The sequence below is a fragment of the Aptenodytes patagonicus genome, chromosome 6, assembly GCF_965638725.1.
Source record: "Aptenodytes patagonicus chromosome 6, bAptPat1.pri.cur, whole genome shotgun sequence".
Taxonomy (NCBI): Eukaryota; Metazoa; Chordata; class Aves; order Sphenisciformes; family Spheniscidae; genus Aptenodytes; species Aptenodytes patagonicus.
In genome coordinates this window covers 54,935,512-54,953,043 of record NC_134954.1, presented here as the reverse complement: position 1 = coordinate 54,953,043, position 17,532 = coordinate 54,935,512, and the positions used below count along the sequence as shown (strand labels likewise).

General features: G+C 38.3%; 1 protein-coding gene across 7 annotated transcripts in view; it reads left to right on the top strand.

Moving 5' to 3' along the window:
* Window positions 1–17,532, top strand: part of CSRNP3 (cysteine and serine rich nuclear protein 3) — a 114,516-nt gene that overhangs the window by 79,682 nt on the left and 17,302 nt on the right. For 5 of the 7 annotated variants that reach the window (XM_076342722.1, XM_076342723.1, XM_076342727.1 and 2 more), the window contains 2 exons: window positions 13,787–13,816; window positions 15,554–15,813. In XM_076342722.1, coding sequence (XP_076198837.1) covers window positions 13,787–13,816; window positions 15,554–15,813 — 290 coding nt within the window. The remainder of the gene's footprint in view (window positions 1–13,786; window positions 13,817–15,553; window positions 15,814–17,532) is intronic. The other 2 variants (XM_076342725.1, XM_076342729.1) reach the window with 1 other exon arrangement.

The following is a 17,532-nucleotide window of genomic DNA, read 5'->3' as shown; positions in this document are numbered from 1 at the left end:
CATATATATCTAGGAAGAATCAATTTACAGTTTATGATATTTGTTTTAGGTGGTTATACGGTTTTAATAGTGAACTGCATGTTTTAAAAAGCAGGGGTTTGCCTCCTTCAACTCTGTTGGATATAGATCTCCCCACTGGAGTTAGTGGCTATAAAGCTATTTTCCTTAAGACTGTGGGCCAAGGAGTAGGTGAGGCTCCTCATCACTGCCCGTACACAATGTGATCCTTATAACTATGTGATTTAGATTGTGCCTAGAAATCATGTTTGTAGCATGTGATATGAATGTTCTTACTACTGATTTGTCTACCAAATGCTGCTGTGCAGTTTGAGCTAGGGTTTGGATGTGAAATCGATGGTCTGAATCCTCTTTGATCTAGTATGGCACACTCCTGTGCAAAGGGTTACACAGGCACAACTTTTCAAATGTGTTTACATGCAACAATCTTGATGTGGTTTATTATATTTAAGATGCAGTACTAGTTGGGGAACCTATTCTATTGAAATGCCACAAAGGAGTAAGTGACCCAGTAAATCTCTTTGGTGGTATTAAGAAATAGTTTGGTGACAATATTATCTGCATGCTGATCTTTTAACTTTTGCATCTGTTTAAGGACTTAGATGATTATTCATCATAGACTGAAAGCAGTTCTTTTACATCAGACAGTCATTGCCACCCACATAGAAGACAGCAATTTTATTGTGACTACACAGATAATACAAAGAAGGCTCGTAATTCAGGGGAGAAACTTGGAAGTTGTAATACATGCATGTAACGATAAGCTTTGATTGTAGTTGACACAATAAATAATTTAGCTTGTTAATAAAATATGTAAGGGAAACCACAGCATTTCAGTGTTATGATTAATGATCCATATAACTGAGATGTTTGTGGCCAGAGTAATAAATGTTTATCTGTGCGCACACTCACACACACACATATATATAGAAATTGTACATATTACATTTTTTAAATACATATATATACATCAGTTGGCGATATGGAAATAAAGTAGCATGTGCATTGATACTACTTTTTAAAAAGTATTGTCTTTAGTATAGATGCAGCAGCCCAAATTCCAAGAAATCAATACAGAATAATCCCAGTATTATGTAAGGCTGGTTTGGGAAGAAAAGAATTGAACAGGTGGCCTCGGTGCTGCATTTGAATAGGCAAATCTCAAGGTCCTCAAGGAAAAGGCTTTTGGAGACTAGTTTCTGTGCCACTGGAACGTGGCATCTTTCAGTGTCTAAAATTCTGCTTTGCTCTTACTGTAATGCAGCGTACTTGCAGGAGCTTGATAAAGGTGATAATTTTTTATTGGTAAGAAAATAGAGGATGTTGATGCTCAGATGAAGTATAGAATGGAAAGGTGGTTTTATCCCTACCTGATTACTCGCATCTCGCATCCAGACTCTCTTCCAGTGTACATCATTATTTTGTAACTTTACCAAGGACGCTCCATGTTGCACTTGATGGGGAAGTCAGATTTTGTTAATTTATTGTTAAAATGCTGCAAGTAGATTTTGCACCTTCTTCTTCTTTCTTAATATTAAAGCATATCAGTTACATGTTTACACAATTGACATCTACCAGTTGAGCAGTGTTAGAAAAATCACTTAGCTAGCCTTAGGCACATCTGCTATATATAAGAACAACTCTGCACTAAAAAGGTGAGTCTTAGTGATGATGTACGATAGTAAAAGTTAATATGTGTTTGCAATAAAAACTAATCATGTTTATATTTAAAATAAACGCAAAGGAGTAAAGATACTTGACAAATGCTGAAAGATGTTTTTAACTTGATAACTGACTACCTCTAGAAAAAACAGGGGTTTTGTTGAGATTGGCTTTTTATTTTGTTTTATTCTTCTCACATTTTCTTGAGTCTTCATGTGCTTTGATTCTGGAAAGAATGTTTTAATTAGACAATTGGTGAAATTTTTATACACACAGGATTTGTTTTCATTTTGGTTTGTATCAGTTGGTTGACATCAGTTGTGTGTGTGATGCTGGATGCTCTTCAGTGCATGAGCACTTTTCTTTGTATGTACTTAAATTTTTTTTTTAACTTCTAGATTTTTTAAACAATATTATTTGAAAAAGCATATTTTGAGTTCTAGGAAGTGATAAAAAATGAACTGATCCTACTGAGGTACTTAGCCCTGTCTTGTCAAAGCAGAATACGTGGAAATTGTCAATGTTCATATCTCATGAATACAGGTGTCTTACAGAGCTACTAAGTGGTGCTCACTGGAAAACTACATGCAGATGTGTTGTACAACAATGAAACTGTTAACAGTGTACATTGAAAGGTGTTTTGTTCATTCTTTAAACACATTCATCTCCCAAAATAAAAGATAAGAGCTTTCCTATGTTGAATATTTGAATCCGTACTTTTAAGGGCATATGGAAAGGAAGAGTTCTGTGAGACTTTTTCAGTAAGCAGACTGAAAAGAGCCAGTGCAGAAGAAAGACTGGCCAGATTCCTTGCCTCTGTTACATGCCTGAGTACCTCCTTGATGGAGGTTATCTTTCTAAGCCATTTCCTGACACTTTGTACCATTTTCTTTTCTCTTTTGTGAGACACTGTCAGATCCTGTGTACTGTCTTCCTTCTGGTCTGTTTTCATATAAGTAAATCTGAGGTTCAGTATAAACTCTCTTTTACTGACTGGAAATGTGCAGATTGTGGGTGACCTGTAGTCAACGCTGAGATCTGTATGATAATTCTTTAACTGAGCTTTTAAAAAAAGCCTAATGTGGCTCTCTAAGTCTTATTTTTCCTTTCTAATTGACCTGACAGATAATTTTTTTAATCGCTTGTAGCTACAACTCTTTCAGTGCTTCAGCAAGCAGGCAGTTTGTGTATAAATCTATCTAGAATAGCTGATGCATCTCAGTATTTACACAACCCTTGAAACAATATGTGTTGGGTCAGATAAACAAGAACCTTTCAGCTATCCTGCTCCATTAGCCTTAAGGTCAGTTTAACCTGCCAGCTAAATGAGGCACACAGCTGCTGTGGATCATTCAGGTGGGGCAGAACCACCAGAAGATAGCTTTGATCTCAACAATTAACCCTGTAGTGTGATGGCAGAAAACACATGACTGAGGTGTCCCTAAATGCTATCTGTTGTGACTACTACACAGGGATAAGTACAGAGTTTCTTTAACAATATATCCATTTAAATAAATCAAGACAGCAACAACAACAACAAAAAAATCCCTAGCCTAAGTTACAGGCGTCTTTTTCTGAGTCAGGAAATGAAATTGCAGTCCATAAAGCATAGACAACTGTTACCAGGTTCATAACCAAAAAAAAAAAAAATGTAGTATTTCTTGGTCAGGTATGTGTGATACACTTCTGCACATTTTTAAATCTCTTACCAAATGGTGATGGAGTGCCTTCATTACCACTGGCAGGTATAATCCCCACCATCTTTTTTACTTACTTTTCTCAGTCTATTGAGGTCATTTCAGTTTGATTCAGCAGACCATTAGGCACACCACAGATTTACCTTAATGGATGCCAAAGCATATTACTAACCAGTCCACATACCTGTCCCATTTCATGGCCCCTCCTCTATATCAGAAAGAGGGGTGTTCATCTTCAAGTAGCAGTCCAAGCATGCACGTACAGTATTAGTCAGGGCTAAGAATATTTTTCCCCTTTTTCCTTAGCGGTACATGGCATACGAGGTGGGAGCACACCTAATGCCATTTCAGCTCCTTTAAATTGCCGTGTTGAGCTAGGGCACCCTGCTGCTGTGTTTCATCAGCTCCACAGCAAGTTGTCTTTGGAATTGCCGTTCAGGCTGTCAGTACAACGCCCTGACAGTTCCTACAATTGTGTGTGCTGGGTTCCATGCTCCAGCTCAGGTGTGGGGGATTCTTCCTGCCTTGTGGAGGTACCTGCCCCTAAACGCTTGATCTATTTTTCTGATAAAGAAAAATATCCAAATTTAAGTTGCAGAATTTCATGCAATTGAAAGACCTGGGAAGACCTCATCAAGTCCTGTCTTTTGCACTTTGGTGCTGGTAAAAACTCCCCATACCACATTAATTACAGACGCATCTCTTAAGAAACGTACTTTGAGGAGCTGCTGCTTTCCTCTGCCATTTCAACTTCAGTGTAATGTAGCTGAAACTTTCAGAGTAATGCCTTTATTGCAGAGGCTTCTCTTCTTCACCTGCAGAGGCAGTCTAGTTGATATCCTCCATCAATTATCTGTATCTTGCCATTAACATTATCACTGTCATTAGCAAGGTTATCCTGCAGCCAGCTGCAATCATAGATCCTGTCATTCTGCTAATTAGGATACTGTCTTTAAGAGTATTGGGTGCCTTAGGTTCATTATGAATGTGGCTGGTCAGTAAAGGTTCTGAGAAAACCTCTTGGTCTCTAAATGCTCTTGCCATCTTTTGATTTTACCGTTAAAGATAACAAGGAATTTGAAAATATAAATACATCCCCATTGCACTTCTTTCTATATGCCCTTGAAAGTACTGTTTTGAATATTCTAGGGTTGCTAGCATATTGAGGTTGCCTCATCTATGTGGCCATGCAGAACTTGGAAGAAGGTATCAAATCTTTTGAAATCCTTAGGAAGGTCTAGCTTCTCTTAAATTATCTTTATGTGAAGGATAAAGTTTTTTTATTTGGTGTGAGGTCAATAGCACAAGGCATTACCTGAGCTTTGAGGTTAAGCTGCGTGTTTAATGCTGGTTAATGATAGAAATCTAAATGAGTTAAAATGGTGATGCTGGCTTATTATGGGAAAACACTTAGAAGGTGTAGCTAAATGCAGGCATTCTTTTTTCATGGCATCTTGCAATTACTTATGTTGCCTGCAACCAGGCTTGGAGTTTCTTGTTAATGAGGAATACATTCTTGTTGTTATTTGTTGACTCATGTTACAAAATGCAAACAGGTTGAGAGAGTCTTAGTTTTGATTTTAAAATAAGTCGGCTCATCTGGGCAGTAAAAAACAAGAAATGCAAAGAAATGCAGTGAAATGTATTGCAATGTCTTTGCTCAAATACTCATACAGAATGACAGGGCAGGGTATGCCATGACAAGATCTTGCCTGCTGTCTTTCATGTGGAAGAACGACTATTGTAGAGGGAGTTTTAAAAAAATCTAAAGCAGGGTTAGGAGGCACGCTCCCACTGGTTTTTAGAAGGATTTGTGCAACTAATTCTATTTCTATATTTTTTAAAAGTTTTCTCCTATAAACTAGTGCATTTCATATACTATACAAACAGAGGGACAGTTTTTGCCTTGCATGATGTTTTTGTTGGCTTAGATAACATACAAAGAAAATTTTTTTGTTGAAGATGTTCATGACAGATACGCAAAGTATGTTTGCAAATGCAAAGTCACGGACAGCTAAATGGGTAGTTCTTTTTGTATCAAATGGCTATTCACTGAAATCACCCATAAGATGGGACAAAGGATTGCCTGTAGTGTCTTAGGAGAGTTCAGCAAATACAGTTGTTATGCATGGGTGTTCCTGCAAGGATCCGTGGTAGCAGCTTTCCTCCTCACACTGTTCGAAGCTGGGGCCAAGGTCAGAAATAATCATCTATGAAACAGCAGCTGGCATTTAAAGTAAATGGTGAGGCAGAGAGCAGTTCACCATCTCCACTTCTCCCCGCAGGCTGATTATATTTGCAGAATGGAGAAACTGGACTAGTATGATGAATGTCACAGAAAAGTGTTCTGGAAATAGAGGGTGCTGAGGAAGTAAACTTAAAGCTTGCACTGAAATATTAGTAAAATTCCAGCTTTTAGCATGCATCCCAAGAATTTAACATTTCTGTGAGATTTTAGACAAAACTCTGACAGCGAGGTAAAACGTTTAACTAAAGTACGAATGAAAAACCTCTCCTATTCATGTCAGACTTGTCTGTGAGCTAGTATTTTTCAAAAACCTTTTCAAATGTGACATAAATAAATGTAGCATTAGGCAGGCATTCCCATCGAGCCCCTCCTGTGAGGTGAATTTAGCTTTGGCTTTACCCGAGAGGAAGGTATCAGAAGGATGGAGCAGTGAAGTGCTGCTAGGGTAAGTGTTGCTGTTCCACAGCATTGTTCCTGTCCTGTCTAATTTCCACTACTCAATTTACACCTTTCTGAGTATGCAGTTCCCTTCAAGACTTCCAGGTTCAAATTTATTTCAGAGAATACCTCCCTGCCCTCAAGCCCACATGTTTCTTTGGGAGGGTATATTGTATGTCACAGCATTTCCTCTTAATGTGGATTTCCAGCATGTAGGAAAAGTGTTTCATCATTAAGCATTTAAAATTTATAAATTTAGCGTTTGCAGACTCTTAGAAAAATACCTTTTGGGAGGTAGTGGGGTAGAAGGAGAGGTAGGAGACAGAGGTAGAAGCAATTTCTGGAATATGACCTTTTCCCAAGTTTTTGTTTTCTGTGAAGATTGCGAAGCAAGCTGGCTTTTATAAGTGATGTCCTGACCTGGATTACCATGATGGATTAGGTTTTGCTGTTCTGTGGTGTTAGACTTGATGAAGCACTGCGTGGGAAAGTCATGGAGCAGGTGGAGAATGGTGTTAATCCTTCTTGCCATAGTGGTGTATATGGCACTAAGAGTATGTAAAAAGCAGACAAATGCATAGTAGAGTATAAGAAAAGCAGCATTTCCTCTGGTCTAAGATAGAGCTTTAATCCAAAAGGCTGCTTCATACACGTTTTTTCCAGCCTTTTGAAATTTTCATGTGCCGAAGATATTTCTGCACTGGTGACAATGAATTGCTTTGCCCTCATTGATGCAAGAGTGCTAGTAATCTGCCGGGTAGCCATATGGTTCACATTTATTTTAATGTGTCTTTGACATCAGGAGAATAGCTGAGACGGCAGAAGAAAGTGCTTATGTTCAGCCAGAACTGAGATTATTTATGTTTCGTAATCAAAGAACTACCAGTTTTCTCAGTAAAAAATGTTTGAAAAGCATGATGGGCTTAAGATGTCATTCCCATCAGGATTTTGTAAAACTAGGAAGCAGGCTTTGCATTTCGTAGATGAACACAGCCGCAGCGGGATCTCTTCCAGGGTGGGGGGGGCTGGGTTCTGTTTCGGCCGCTAAACGTGCAGAAGGAAACACTCTGTCTTTCCCTGGTTTCACACTGCTGTAGTGCCACTGCCCAGAGAGCAAAATGAGGATGTTCAAAGGCAAACAAAAAGTGCAGATGTACAATGCATTATATGTGTGTGAGAGCAGTTCAGGAAAACTTCGTTTCAGTCTGCCAGCACATTATTACTGTTGCTTGCCTGTTTCATCAGCTATAATTTATTCATATACAAATGAGACTTGGATGTTTCTCATAAGAGTACACTGGACTGCTAGTGTAAATATTGATTTTCCCCTTTGGAAAACTACTTTTCTTGGGATTTGGGAGTTGGGTGGGCCCATGATGACATATGTTACCAAGACATAAGAAATATATTATGAATAAATACGATAAAACCTGAATTTTTCAAATGTGGAAAGAGTTGGGGGGGGGTGTCTTTCATTTTTCACAAATTCACAGATAGATAAATAATTGTGATTCTCAGGGGAGAGAGCAGAAAATACAGCTTGAGGTGGAGAAGGAAGGGGCACCAGAAGCAGCTGCAGAACTTCATGCCAGCTGTGGGAGGAGGCAGTGGCTGGGGCTGTTGGGTGCAGGTGGCACCCGCCAGTGTCTTCCCCCTACACCTCTCTGGGCTGGGGGCTTCCTAGCTCGGTTGGTTCCCGTGGGTGGGAAGGGCTAGGGGATAAACAGCTCACCCCCGCCTGCAGAGGTCAGTAGGAATCTCCTCTCCTTCTAGCTTTCCGCTCCATGCTCTGCAAATACTTGGTACAGGGTAGGGAGAGGAAAGAAGGGCGCACAATTTCAGAAGTTAGAGAGCTGCTGATACATAGCTTTGAATAGTCTGTGGAAAATGAGCTAGTAATAAAATTCTTCAGTCTCCCAATAATACATAAAATGAAAAAGTATTTGCAATGCAGAAGGTAAGTGCAAAAAATCTTATAATTATGAGCCTGTTTGTAGGAATAAGGTGATGGCAACCATTATTTGAAACTAACTTAGCAGCAGGACTTGGTGGTTTCTTCCATAGAACTGCAACACTAAGGAGACAGTCTCTAACCATAGTGTTCTAGTTACATTAAAATATATTATGAAAATACTGACACTGATTTGTTATAAATCTGTGTCTTGCTACATCTTTCTTCACCCTTGTCTATTCACACATTCCTCTAGACATATATTTAAACTTTTCTGCCATATAAATGGTTTCATTCCCTTTTATTAGCTGTTGATGAACAAAGGCCCTTCTTTATTCTCTAACCTCACGTGACTTGAATTGCTCTCATTTTTCTTACCTTCTTCATTGAGGAATCTTTTTCCAAACCCAGAAAGTATTTCCTCGCTTGCTATGCTTGGTGACAGAACTCCAGCACTGTTGTATGTTGTACAATGCTTTGTACAACATACTTTAGCCGGGATGAATCTGACAGGGAAGTTTTATTGTCAAACTGCTATTCATAATATTTGCCCTTCTCCCATTAATTGTCATTGTGACGGAGATCTATGCGACACAGCAGCCTAAACGAGAAAGAACAGCAGCCATGGAAGTTATTTTACAGAACAGTTTTATTTTTTAAGGCTATTGTTATTTTCATGATAGCTGGTTTTTTTTTTTCACATTGATACTTTCTTCAGTTTTGATTTTAAAGTTTTATTTTTAGGGTATCTTTGAAAAATGAATTAGTGGGGTGGTGCCTCCTGTTTCATGCAGACATACGGGGGACACTGTGTCTGGAAAAATGCATTTAATGCACTTGATCAAGTACCTATATGCTTAAAAAAAATGTAAGGAACACTTAGTCTTTCTGGAAAAGGATCCGTAAACCATCTTGTATGCCATTACTGTTAGCCACGGGGTGATAAAAATTGTGCTTTTTGTTTTGATAGATAAAATGTTAGCATTTTAAATTGCAACCAATTAAATAAAAATGATGGTAATAAAAGTTATGACTTAGTGTCCCAATGTAGGAGATGGTCCTCAACTATATGTATAATCTACCACCTATGGGAACAACCATAGTGATGTTTGTGTGTTTATTCTGTTTTTAATCTTTGACAATTGATCTCCCTGTGTCTAATAAACCACAGGTTAGGTAAGATAGGCTTACTGAGTCAAGCCTTAATCTGTGCAATTTGGAGGGGTGGGGGGTGGTAATGTGTAGAAAAAGGTTGTCTTGAATTAGACAAAGCTCGTTTCACGTCGGTGTGCAGCCTTATGAATAAATCACTGAAATCTCAGTTTCTTGAATGACTGCTGAACAATTATCTCTATTCTGTACTATAGTCGATGACTGAAAAAGGACCTTACTGAAACACTGAAAATGGAAGGGCTATAATAAAAAAACTTGATACCTAGCGTTTAGGCGTTGCCCCATTCTGCAGGTCTCTGGCTCGCCATACAGGTGTTCTTAAGTTTTGGAAACCTTAGAGATCCCTTGTATGTTCAATAGCCAGAGAAGTGCATAAACCAGGAATTGTGAGAAATGGCAGAAATACCGTATGTAGTCATGAAATAAATTATAACTGCTGTGGATACAGAGAATTCTTATGAGGGAGAAAGGTTAATAACTGAGAAAAAGATGAATAAACGCATCCTACTGTGTATGTGTGCAGGCACATCAGGAACAAAGATAGCAAAAGGGTAAGCACAAAGGATGTGTTAACCGCGCCTGGGTTAAACAATTGTTTGCAATTAAAAGCTTTCCTTTAACTCTTTTGGCCTCACCTTTAGGAATTTTGTTTACAGACGATTGCCAGTTTTGCCGTAAATGGTCTGTGGTGCAGGTGACCTGTGCTGTGGCTGTTAGCTCGGGTCGAGTGCTGCACGGATGGGGCTGTGCTGTGTCCAGATACAGCCCTGAATCTGCAGCAGCTGCTTTTGTAGGGCAAGGAGCTGATAAGCCTGCAGGACCTGACTTGACTCCATGAGGAGGCAGGCCAGTTGCAAGCAGGTTCTTAACTTGGGCTCTGCTCTGCTAAACCCAGAAACTGAGCCACTCAAACATCAAATGCCAAAAATGAAAATTTCAGCAGCTGGTATTATTTCAGGTGAGGAATTCTGACAGTCCTGTTTGAAGATATCTATGTCTGAAGACCTTGTTCGGATATAGTGACCTTTTCTGAGAGATAGTTCTGTAGCAGTAATTATGTTCTTAACAGTGTCATCTTTCCCTCTGATAATAGATATATTTTATGCATTACAGTACTTATGTATCTGTCAAAAATATTTAATTCCATATAATCTTGAAACATGGAACTAAAAATTATATTAATTGTTTAAATACATGAGAATGGAGTATTTTTTTCCTTCCATGGAATATATCAGACTTGTAGTATATAAATGTGTTAAAGATCATGTGTGATCCATAGGACAGTTTTAGGTGATGATGAATATTCCTATTCCCTCTGGCATCCTCGCTCGCCATGAACTGCTAGACCCAAGATCGTGACGTTCGTTTTCAAAAACCACCTTCTAGTTCCTGTTGACAGTGTGTGTCCAGCAGATGCTAAAACAACACATCTCTGCCTAGCAGACTCTGCCTGGAGTCAGTATCACCCTTTTTGCGCAGAACAGATGATAGTGGCATTCACTGATACCACTTGTTGCACAGGCAGATGGCATGTAAATACTTTTTTGAGACTGGCCAAGCAAGGAAGCCGTTACTAGATCTCTTCTGGAAAAGTGTGGTGTTTACACTCTCTTTGGAAAAATTTTTAAGTTATGAGCTTTTGCTTCCCTGCAAAACCTTTGAAACTGACTCCAAAGAGGCATGCAAGCCTTGCACAATCTGTGCCCCTCATTCTGAAAGGAGCTTACTAATTGATTAATGTCAGTAGATTTTGTCTGGGCATATGTTCATGCTTTCCGATATATTAGAAAATACGTATTTTGTATGTCCTTCTGCTCTGTCTTGAGTTAAGCAGTGTCCTTAGCAGTAATTACAACTGATCTGAACATATTATTTAAGGTACAGTGCATGCAAAATAACATATGCCCCTGACTCTTGATAAGATGATCTGAAAATCTGAGTTCTGGTTGGCTTGAAGCAAAAGGACGGAATGAGGTAGAGAGCACTTTGTCCCTGATGTTGGAAAATGTTCAACATTTCCATTCAATATCTAAGAATAATTTTTTTGAGGTCACATTAAGGCAGCCCTCTGCTCAGAGATTTTAGGAAGTATAGTAGAGGAAGAACATAGTGCCTTTGTGGTGCCGGCTGCTTCTTTTCGTGTCTTTGGTTACTGAGGTGGTCACAATTCTCCAGTCCCCTCACTGACATCTCTAATCTATGCTTGTGGGTAATCAAATAAAATTCTGTAATCTTTTGCAGTTCCTGACTGATCTGTTCTTGCAAACAACATTCTCATAATTATGAATATATTCTGACTACTTCCTAGCAGTAACATAGAAGACATAACTATAGAGTTATTCACAGAGCCTTAGCTCTTCCCTTTAATGAGCTCTTGGGTGAGACAGAAGCAAACCCAAAAGGTAGGATGTGTTTCAGAAAAAATAAATCATGTGTAATCTGAGGGCTCTGAATATTTACATGCTTGTTTACTTATACAGATTATCATATAATTTGTCTAACTATATTTATTAACTATAATGTTAATAAATAAAACCATGAACTTTAATGACATTTACAACAAATGCATGTCAGCTGTCACACTGTCTTCAATACAGTTGTATAGTGCTGGATTTCTAGTGCTGGTGGTGTTGCAGTTACAGTATGCCAGCATTTTCTTGAAGTTCAGCTTAATTCTATTTTAACACAGTTTTTGTCAGTGATATATTAAAAAAACCCAAGCAAACAACTTTGATGGTGTGGCATTGATAATTTAATTACTAAAAGTGATAAGAACTATAAAAAAGAAATGCATTAATGGGTTCTTTAAGACAGCTCATGACAATTACAGTCTTACTGAGAGAGACTGCTGACCAAACTTTTAGGCATAAATGTACGGCAATGTATGAAATAGATGTTCTAAATTTTGGCAGCGCACACGTGGGCACCACCACCCCTCCCCAAAAATCCACATAGTGGAAAAGCTCATTCATGTAATCTAGTTTTTATCATAGATGACATTCTTTTTTCAGCTGAAGTAATTAGATCGCAGAGTCTTCTGCCTGGCTTCATTTAACTATTAATATCAGTGTGTGAGTAAAACTTAAGGTTGATTTCTTTATGTATAGAAAGTAGCATGATTCTTTATGTATAGAAAGTAGTATAGAAAGTAGTATGAAAGTAGTATCTCTTCCATAAAGAGATTGACAGACTTAAAGAAATGGCAGCACTTCTATTGCAGCATTTGGTATTCCTGCCAGTACGCAGCCGTGTCAGGAGTTCCATAGCTGAGGTCTAAACCAAATTACTATAAACGTAGACCTTATGTGGTAGATACTGAAGTTTACAGATGAAGATTCAAAGGCATTCGCTAGCTTGTGTGATTTACAAGCACAATTACCTTCTGTTTCCTCCTGAAGCATATATATATATATATATATTTAAGATTAACCTTCTATCTTTTCTTTCCTTTAATATTTTACTATAGTTTTATCTCTCATTCCGTTTGTGGCTGGTTCTTCTACTTAGTAAAAAAGCTGCTTGCTCTTCAGTAGCTGTCAATATTTCTTCCAAAATAGAGGCAAGATCCAGTTGAGATCCAAATAACATCAATACTGTTAGATCAGAAATTGGATACATCCCAGAATGATTTAGATACCTCCTTCAGCAGAAGCAGGATTTTTTAATATGCACTTTCCTGTGTGTAAGAGCATATAGGCAGTGAAGGTTGTGACTCAGAGTATTTGCTTTCATGCTAAACTGAAAGAGAATATCACAATATCAAAATTATCCCGTCTTCCAAACTCTAAAAATTTGGTTTTATTAAAGATAGTTTTGTTTTGAAACTCTGGCATATATGAAAAAGAACATTAGTACATTAAAGCAGTATTTAATATCTTGCAAAATTGACACACCCCTGTTGTGGTTTAATGTGGCAGGCAGCTAAACAGCACACAGCCGTTCGCTCACTCCCCCCCTCAGTGGGATGGGGGAGAGACTCGGGGAGGGCGGGGAAAGTAAAATTCATGGGTTGAGATAAAGACAGTTTAATAGGACAGAAAAGGAAGGGAAATAACGATAATAATAATGATAAAAGAATATACAAAACAAGTGATGCACAATGCAATTGCTCACCACCTGCCGACCGATGCCCAGCCAGTTCCTGAGCAGCGGTCACTGCCCCCCCAGCCAACTCCCCCCAGTTTATATGCTGAGCGTCACGTCATATGGTATGGAACATACCAGTTTGGGTCGGCTGTCCTGGCTGGGCCCCCTCCCTCCCCGCTTCTTGCTGGCAGGGCATGAGAAGCTGAAAAGTCCTTGACTAGTGTCAGCACTACTTAGCAACAACTAAAACATCGGTGTGTTATCAACATTGTTCTCATACTAAATCCAAACCACAGCACTGTACCAGCTACTAGGAAGAAAATTAAAATTAAACCAGGACAACCCCTGTCAACTAGTGTCTTCTAATAAGATAACCCTCTTTCCCCTCTAAAAGCTTCCTATAAATATTTTTGACAGGCTCAGATGATAGGAGATTTGCTTAGACTTGGATGTAAGTTTAAATATGCCTAATGTAACAGAATGTGTCTTTTGATTCCTCTTTATATCCTACAGCTTTTTTGGAATACCCTTCACTGAGAGCATGTAAGTGAATGTAGGACCTGAGCTTATTTATCTGTTTTATATTTATAATCTAACATACCTGCAGTATATCTGAAGAAGTGCATGTTATTTATATAACAAACCGTACTTTTAGCTGCTTACCGGTATTTAGGAAAAATAGTACTATTTCAGTGTTTTACTGAGCCCCAAATAGTTTTATGATTATGTCAGTAGGGCATTCTGTCTGTAATTTGGTTACAGAACTGTATTTTCTAATACACTTGTTTTTCATATAGTTAGGTAGATCATGCTATTTTTTGAACTGAATTACTTCATGTAAAAGTTTGGGGTTTTTACATTTGTGGTGATTAACATTTCAATACATAATAGTATTAGAGAATTAACTGTTTTAACTGTGACAATAAACCAGACCTGTTACGAAACCGAGGCTGAAGGCCAAGTGCTTCCAATCTCTAGAGACGGTGCAATTTTAGATTAGCAGTGTACATCATGTTGCTCTTTCTGCTTTTATAGAATGGTTCTAAGTCTTTCAAGAGTGGTCAGGCCCCTTTTAAATCATTTTACTGCCTGAATTCTGGCAGTTAGGGGTCTCATTCACACTTGCCCAATTGTTGCCTGTAAACTGCAAAGCAGTGACTTATTGTCTACATTCTCAACATCCTATTGCCATTTCGCAATAAATCAGGCTGTTCATCTTAAAAATCAAGGAGTGTCTCGTATCTTTCTCCAACATTTGTGTCTCTTTTTTTTTTCTCTAAAGGCTCACCACTGTTACCAGTGAGAAACAATTGATCAGTATTGTTGGAAGGAGTTACTAAATGTCTGTAGAAAAAAGACCAATATTTAACAGTTAAAATTTAGTATTTGTTTTTAAAAAAATCCATTTCATGTGATACTGCATATGTGTATAAGAAAAACTGAGCACGAGTGTGAGGGGAATCAGAAAAGAATTAGGAAAGACTAGGTTTAATTTTTTGTCAAAATTCTACACATTATTATATATATACACACACGTGCATGTATTCAGTGAATGGCAGCAGAAAGAAGGATGAAGGTAAAGAAAAAGGAAGTGGTTCTGATTGTTAATCAGCATTATTTCTATATTATTCTGTGATGATGATGATGATACGAATTTCTGAGACAGTCTGAAACTCTAAACATACTGCCTTTATAGTTTTTCTAGCACTTAATTTCTCACATTTTAGATTGTAAGAGATAGGAATCTTTTCTGCCGATGTGGTCCGATGCTTTAAAGATGTAGTTATAGATCTCTACAGCTAAACCTTGCTGACAGAATAGTAACGGTGTATATAGACCTGAGAGAGACATGGGTCTGCTGTTCTCCTCACCGCTGTTGTACACAACGTTGTTTTGTTTGCAGGGTTTTGAAGAGGAGTAAGTCAGTGGATCACTGTCTTTGAGGTGACACTGTTGAAAGAAGTTCCTTTTGCTGCAGTTTATTTGCTTCCTTGGTAAAAGGATAAAACATTTTTATAATGCTATGGGAAAATACAACTGCCCTGGCCAAGAATTTCTCTTCTAAAGTAGACAATAGTGTTCATGATTATAGCGGTTTGTAATGGCTTCTAGGTTTGCATTTACGGTAAATATTTCTAATGTTATCTCCTCATTTAGACTGCACACCTCTGAACTTCAGTGTGTACGTAGGTATCGTTAAGGTAAATGGAACTGCACAAGTGACGAATTTGCTATATGACTGCAGGTTATCATTCATATTGTAATCTGCATCTGTTCTAGCTTCTTCAATCCTGAAGAGAGAGAAGCGGAAGAGAACAAAAAATGTCCATTTTAACTGTGTTACTGTGTATTACTTCACGAGAAGGCAAGGCTTCACCAGTGTTCCCAGCCAAGGGGGAAGCACGCTGGGAATGTCGACTCGCCACAACAGTGTGCGCCAATACACACTTGGAGAGTTTGCGATGGAACAGGAGAGGCTTCACCGAGAGATGTTAAGAGAGCATCTAAGGGAAGAAAAACTCAATTCTCTAAAATTAAAGGTAAAAATTATTCAAGACTTTGATTCCTGCCTTATTTATTTAAATAAGCAGTGTCAGGGCTATATGGGCTCCATGTGTGTGTTTTAAACAAAACCATTTCCTTTCTATCATTCCATTTTCAATTGAAACAATGGCTTTTTTTTATTTATTTATTTTACTGAAGACATATTTTTGTTCGATATTACTAAGTGCTGCTGTAGCTCTTACTGATGTGTACCTCAAAGTGCTTTTACAGGGAGGTTGTTGTTTACTCTCTGTTTTCTACAGAGAGGAAAACAAAGGCAGAGGGTGGTGGAAGTTAGCCTTGAACAGGGTGTCCAGCAGAAGTCTGGAAGTGCCAGGAAGAGAGTGAGTCTTCTAAGCCCTTGCACAGTGTCCTATTAGACAAGGGAATGGTAACATCCTAAGTACGGAAAGTGAAACAGCGTATTTTCTTGGCCAACTTGAGCAAATTTGGCAAAAAGTAAGAAACAGTAATACTAAAAATGTTTTGTTTTTTCAGTGTACCAATTTCTACGGTCGTATGTCTTTAATATATCGCCAAAGGATGTCTGTTAAAGAAGAAATGTGTCAGACAAACTAACTGGCTGTATCAGTTTAGCTAGCCAGAACAAATCTTGGCTACAGTTTTGAAGGTGTCTTTTTAAATATAGCGTAGGAGAGGAAAGAAACTGTGTACATGAGTAGAGGAGAACAGAGAAGGGGATTGTGTTCTTGGAAGTATCCCTTCTGCCTCTTTAAAACTGGTGGCAAAACTTCTGGTTTTGTTACATTTTTATAGTGGCTGAAACACTTCCTGTATAATGGCTTGTGTTATATGTATTTTGGGCTCCTTTTCGGATGAATCCTGTAATTAAAAGTGAACAATATTTAGAATTGCAACCGAACTGCAGTGCTCCATAGCACCTTCTTTCGTGATATTGTATCTCTGTTTCAGATACTACTACAGTTGTCCAGAGCAAACTGTCACCCTTCAAGTTTTAAGAAATGCCTTTCAGCATTTTTTCCACAGAATGAACTACGTTCATGAGTTCTATGTCTGAACTCCTGAAGAAGTGTATATGACCCTTATTACCGTAATTACTTTTTTCAGTCTCCTAATTGTTTTTTATTTGAATAGCTAAATAGATTCTTAAATAGTTCATAAAATTTGAACTGTCACAATGAAAACAAACAAACCTAAAACCACTCAGGGCAAAGGCAAATTAAAGGTGGATATTTGGACAGGTTTGAAACCAAAGGTTTGTTGCTAGATAGAGATTATACCTCTAAACATCTCGCATCACAGGATCTTCCGAGCATCAAGTGTGAATTGAGCTGTGTCAGTGTAACCAATGACTCTGTGTAGATCCCTTGGCTGACTTCCAGGAATCAGCTCAAAGAGAGGAATCCCCAGTGGAGTAGAGAATAGTAAGGCATGCAGATATTTCACTTTTTCTTTTCTTTTTACAGCTAGAAAGTAAATCAAGAAAAATCACAGATCCTATTTACTTCTAAAGATTGGATGAGGCCTTTCAGCCTTCATCTGTATGGAGTAGAGCTTGGCTCTTTGTGCTTTCATAATTCTCCTCTTGGCTGGGATGGATCTCCTTTCTTCATTAGCTTACTTCACTCCAGTCCACTCTTTTTTTGGGACATGCTCTACTTTCTGCTCCTCTTCCAAATACTATGTGTTCTTCCATCTTCCCAGTCACTTGTTTGAGCGGATGATAATCTTGA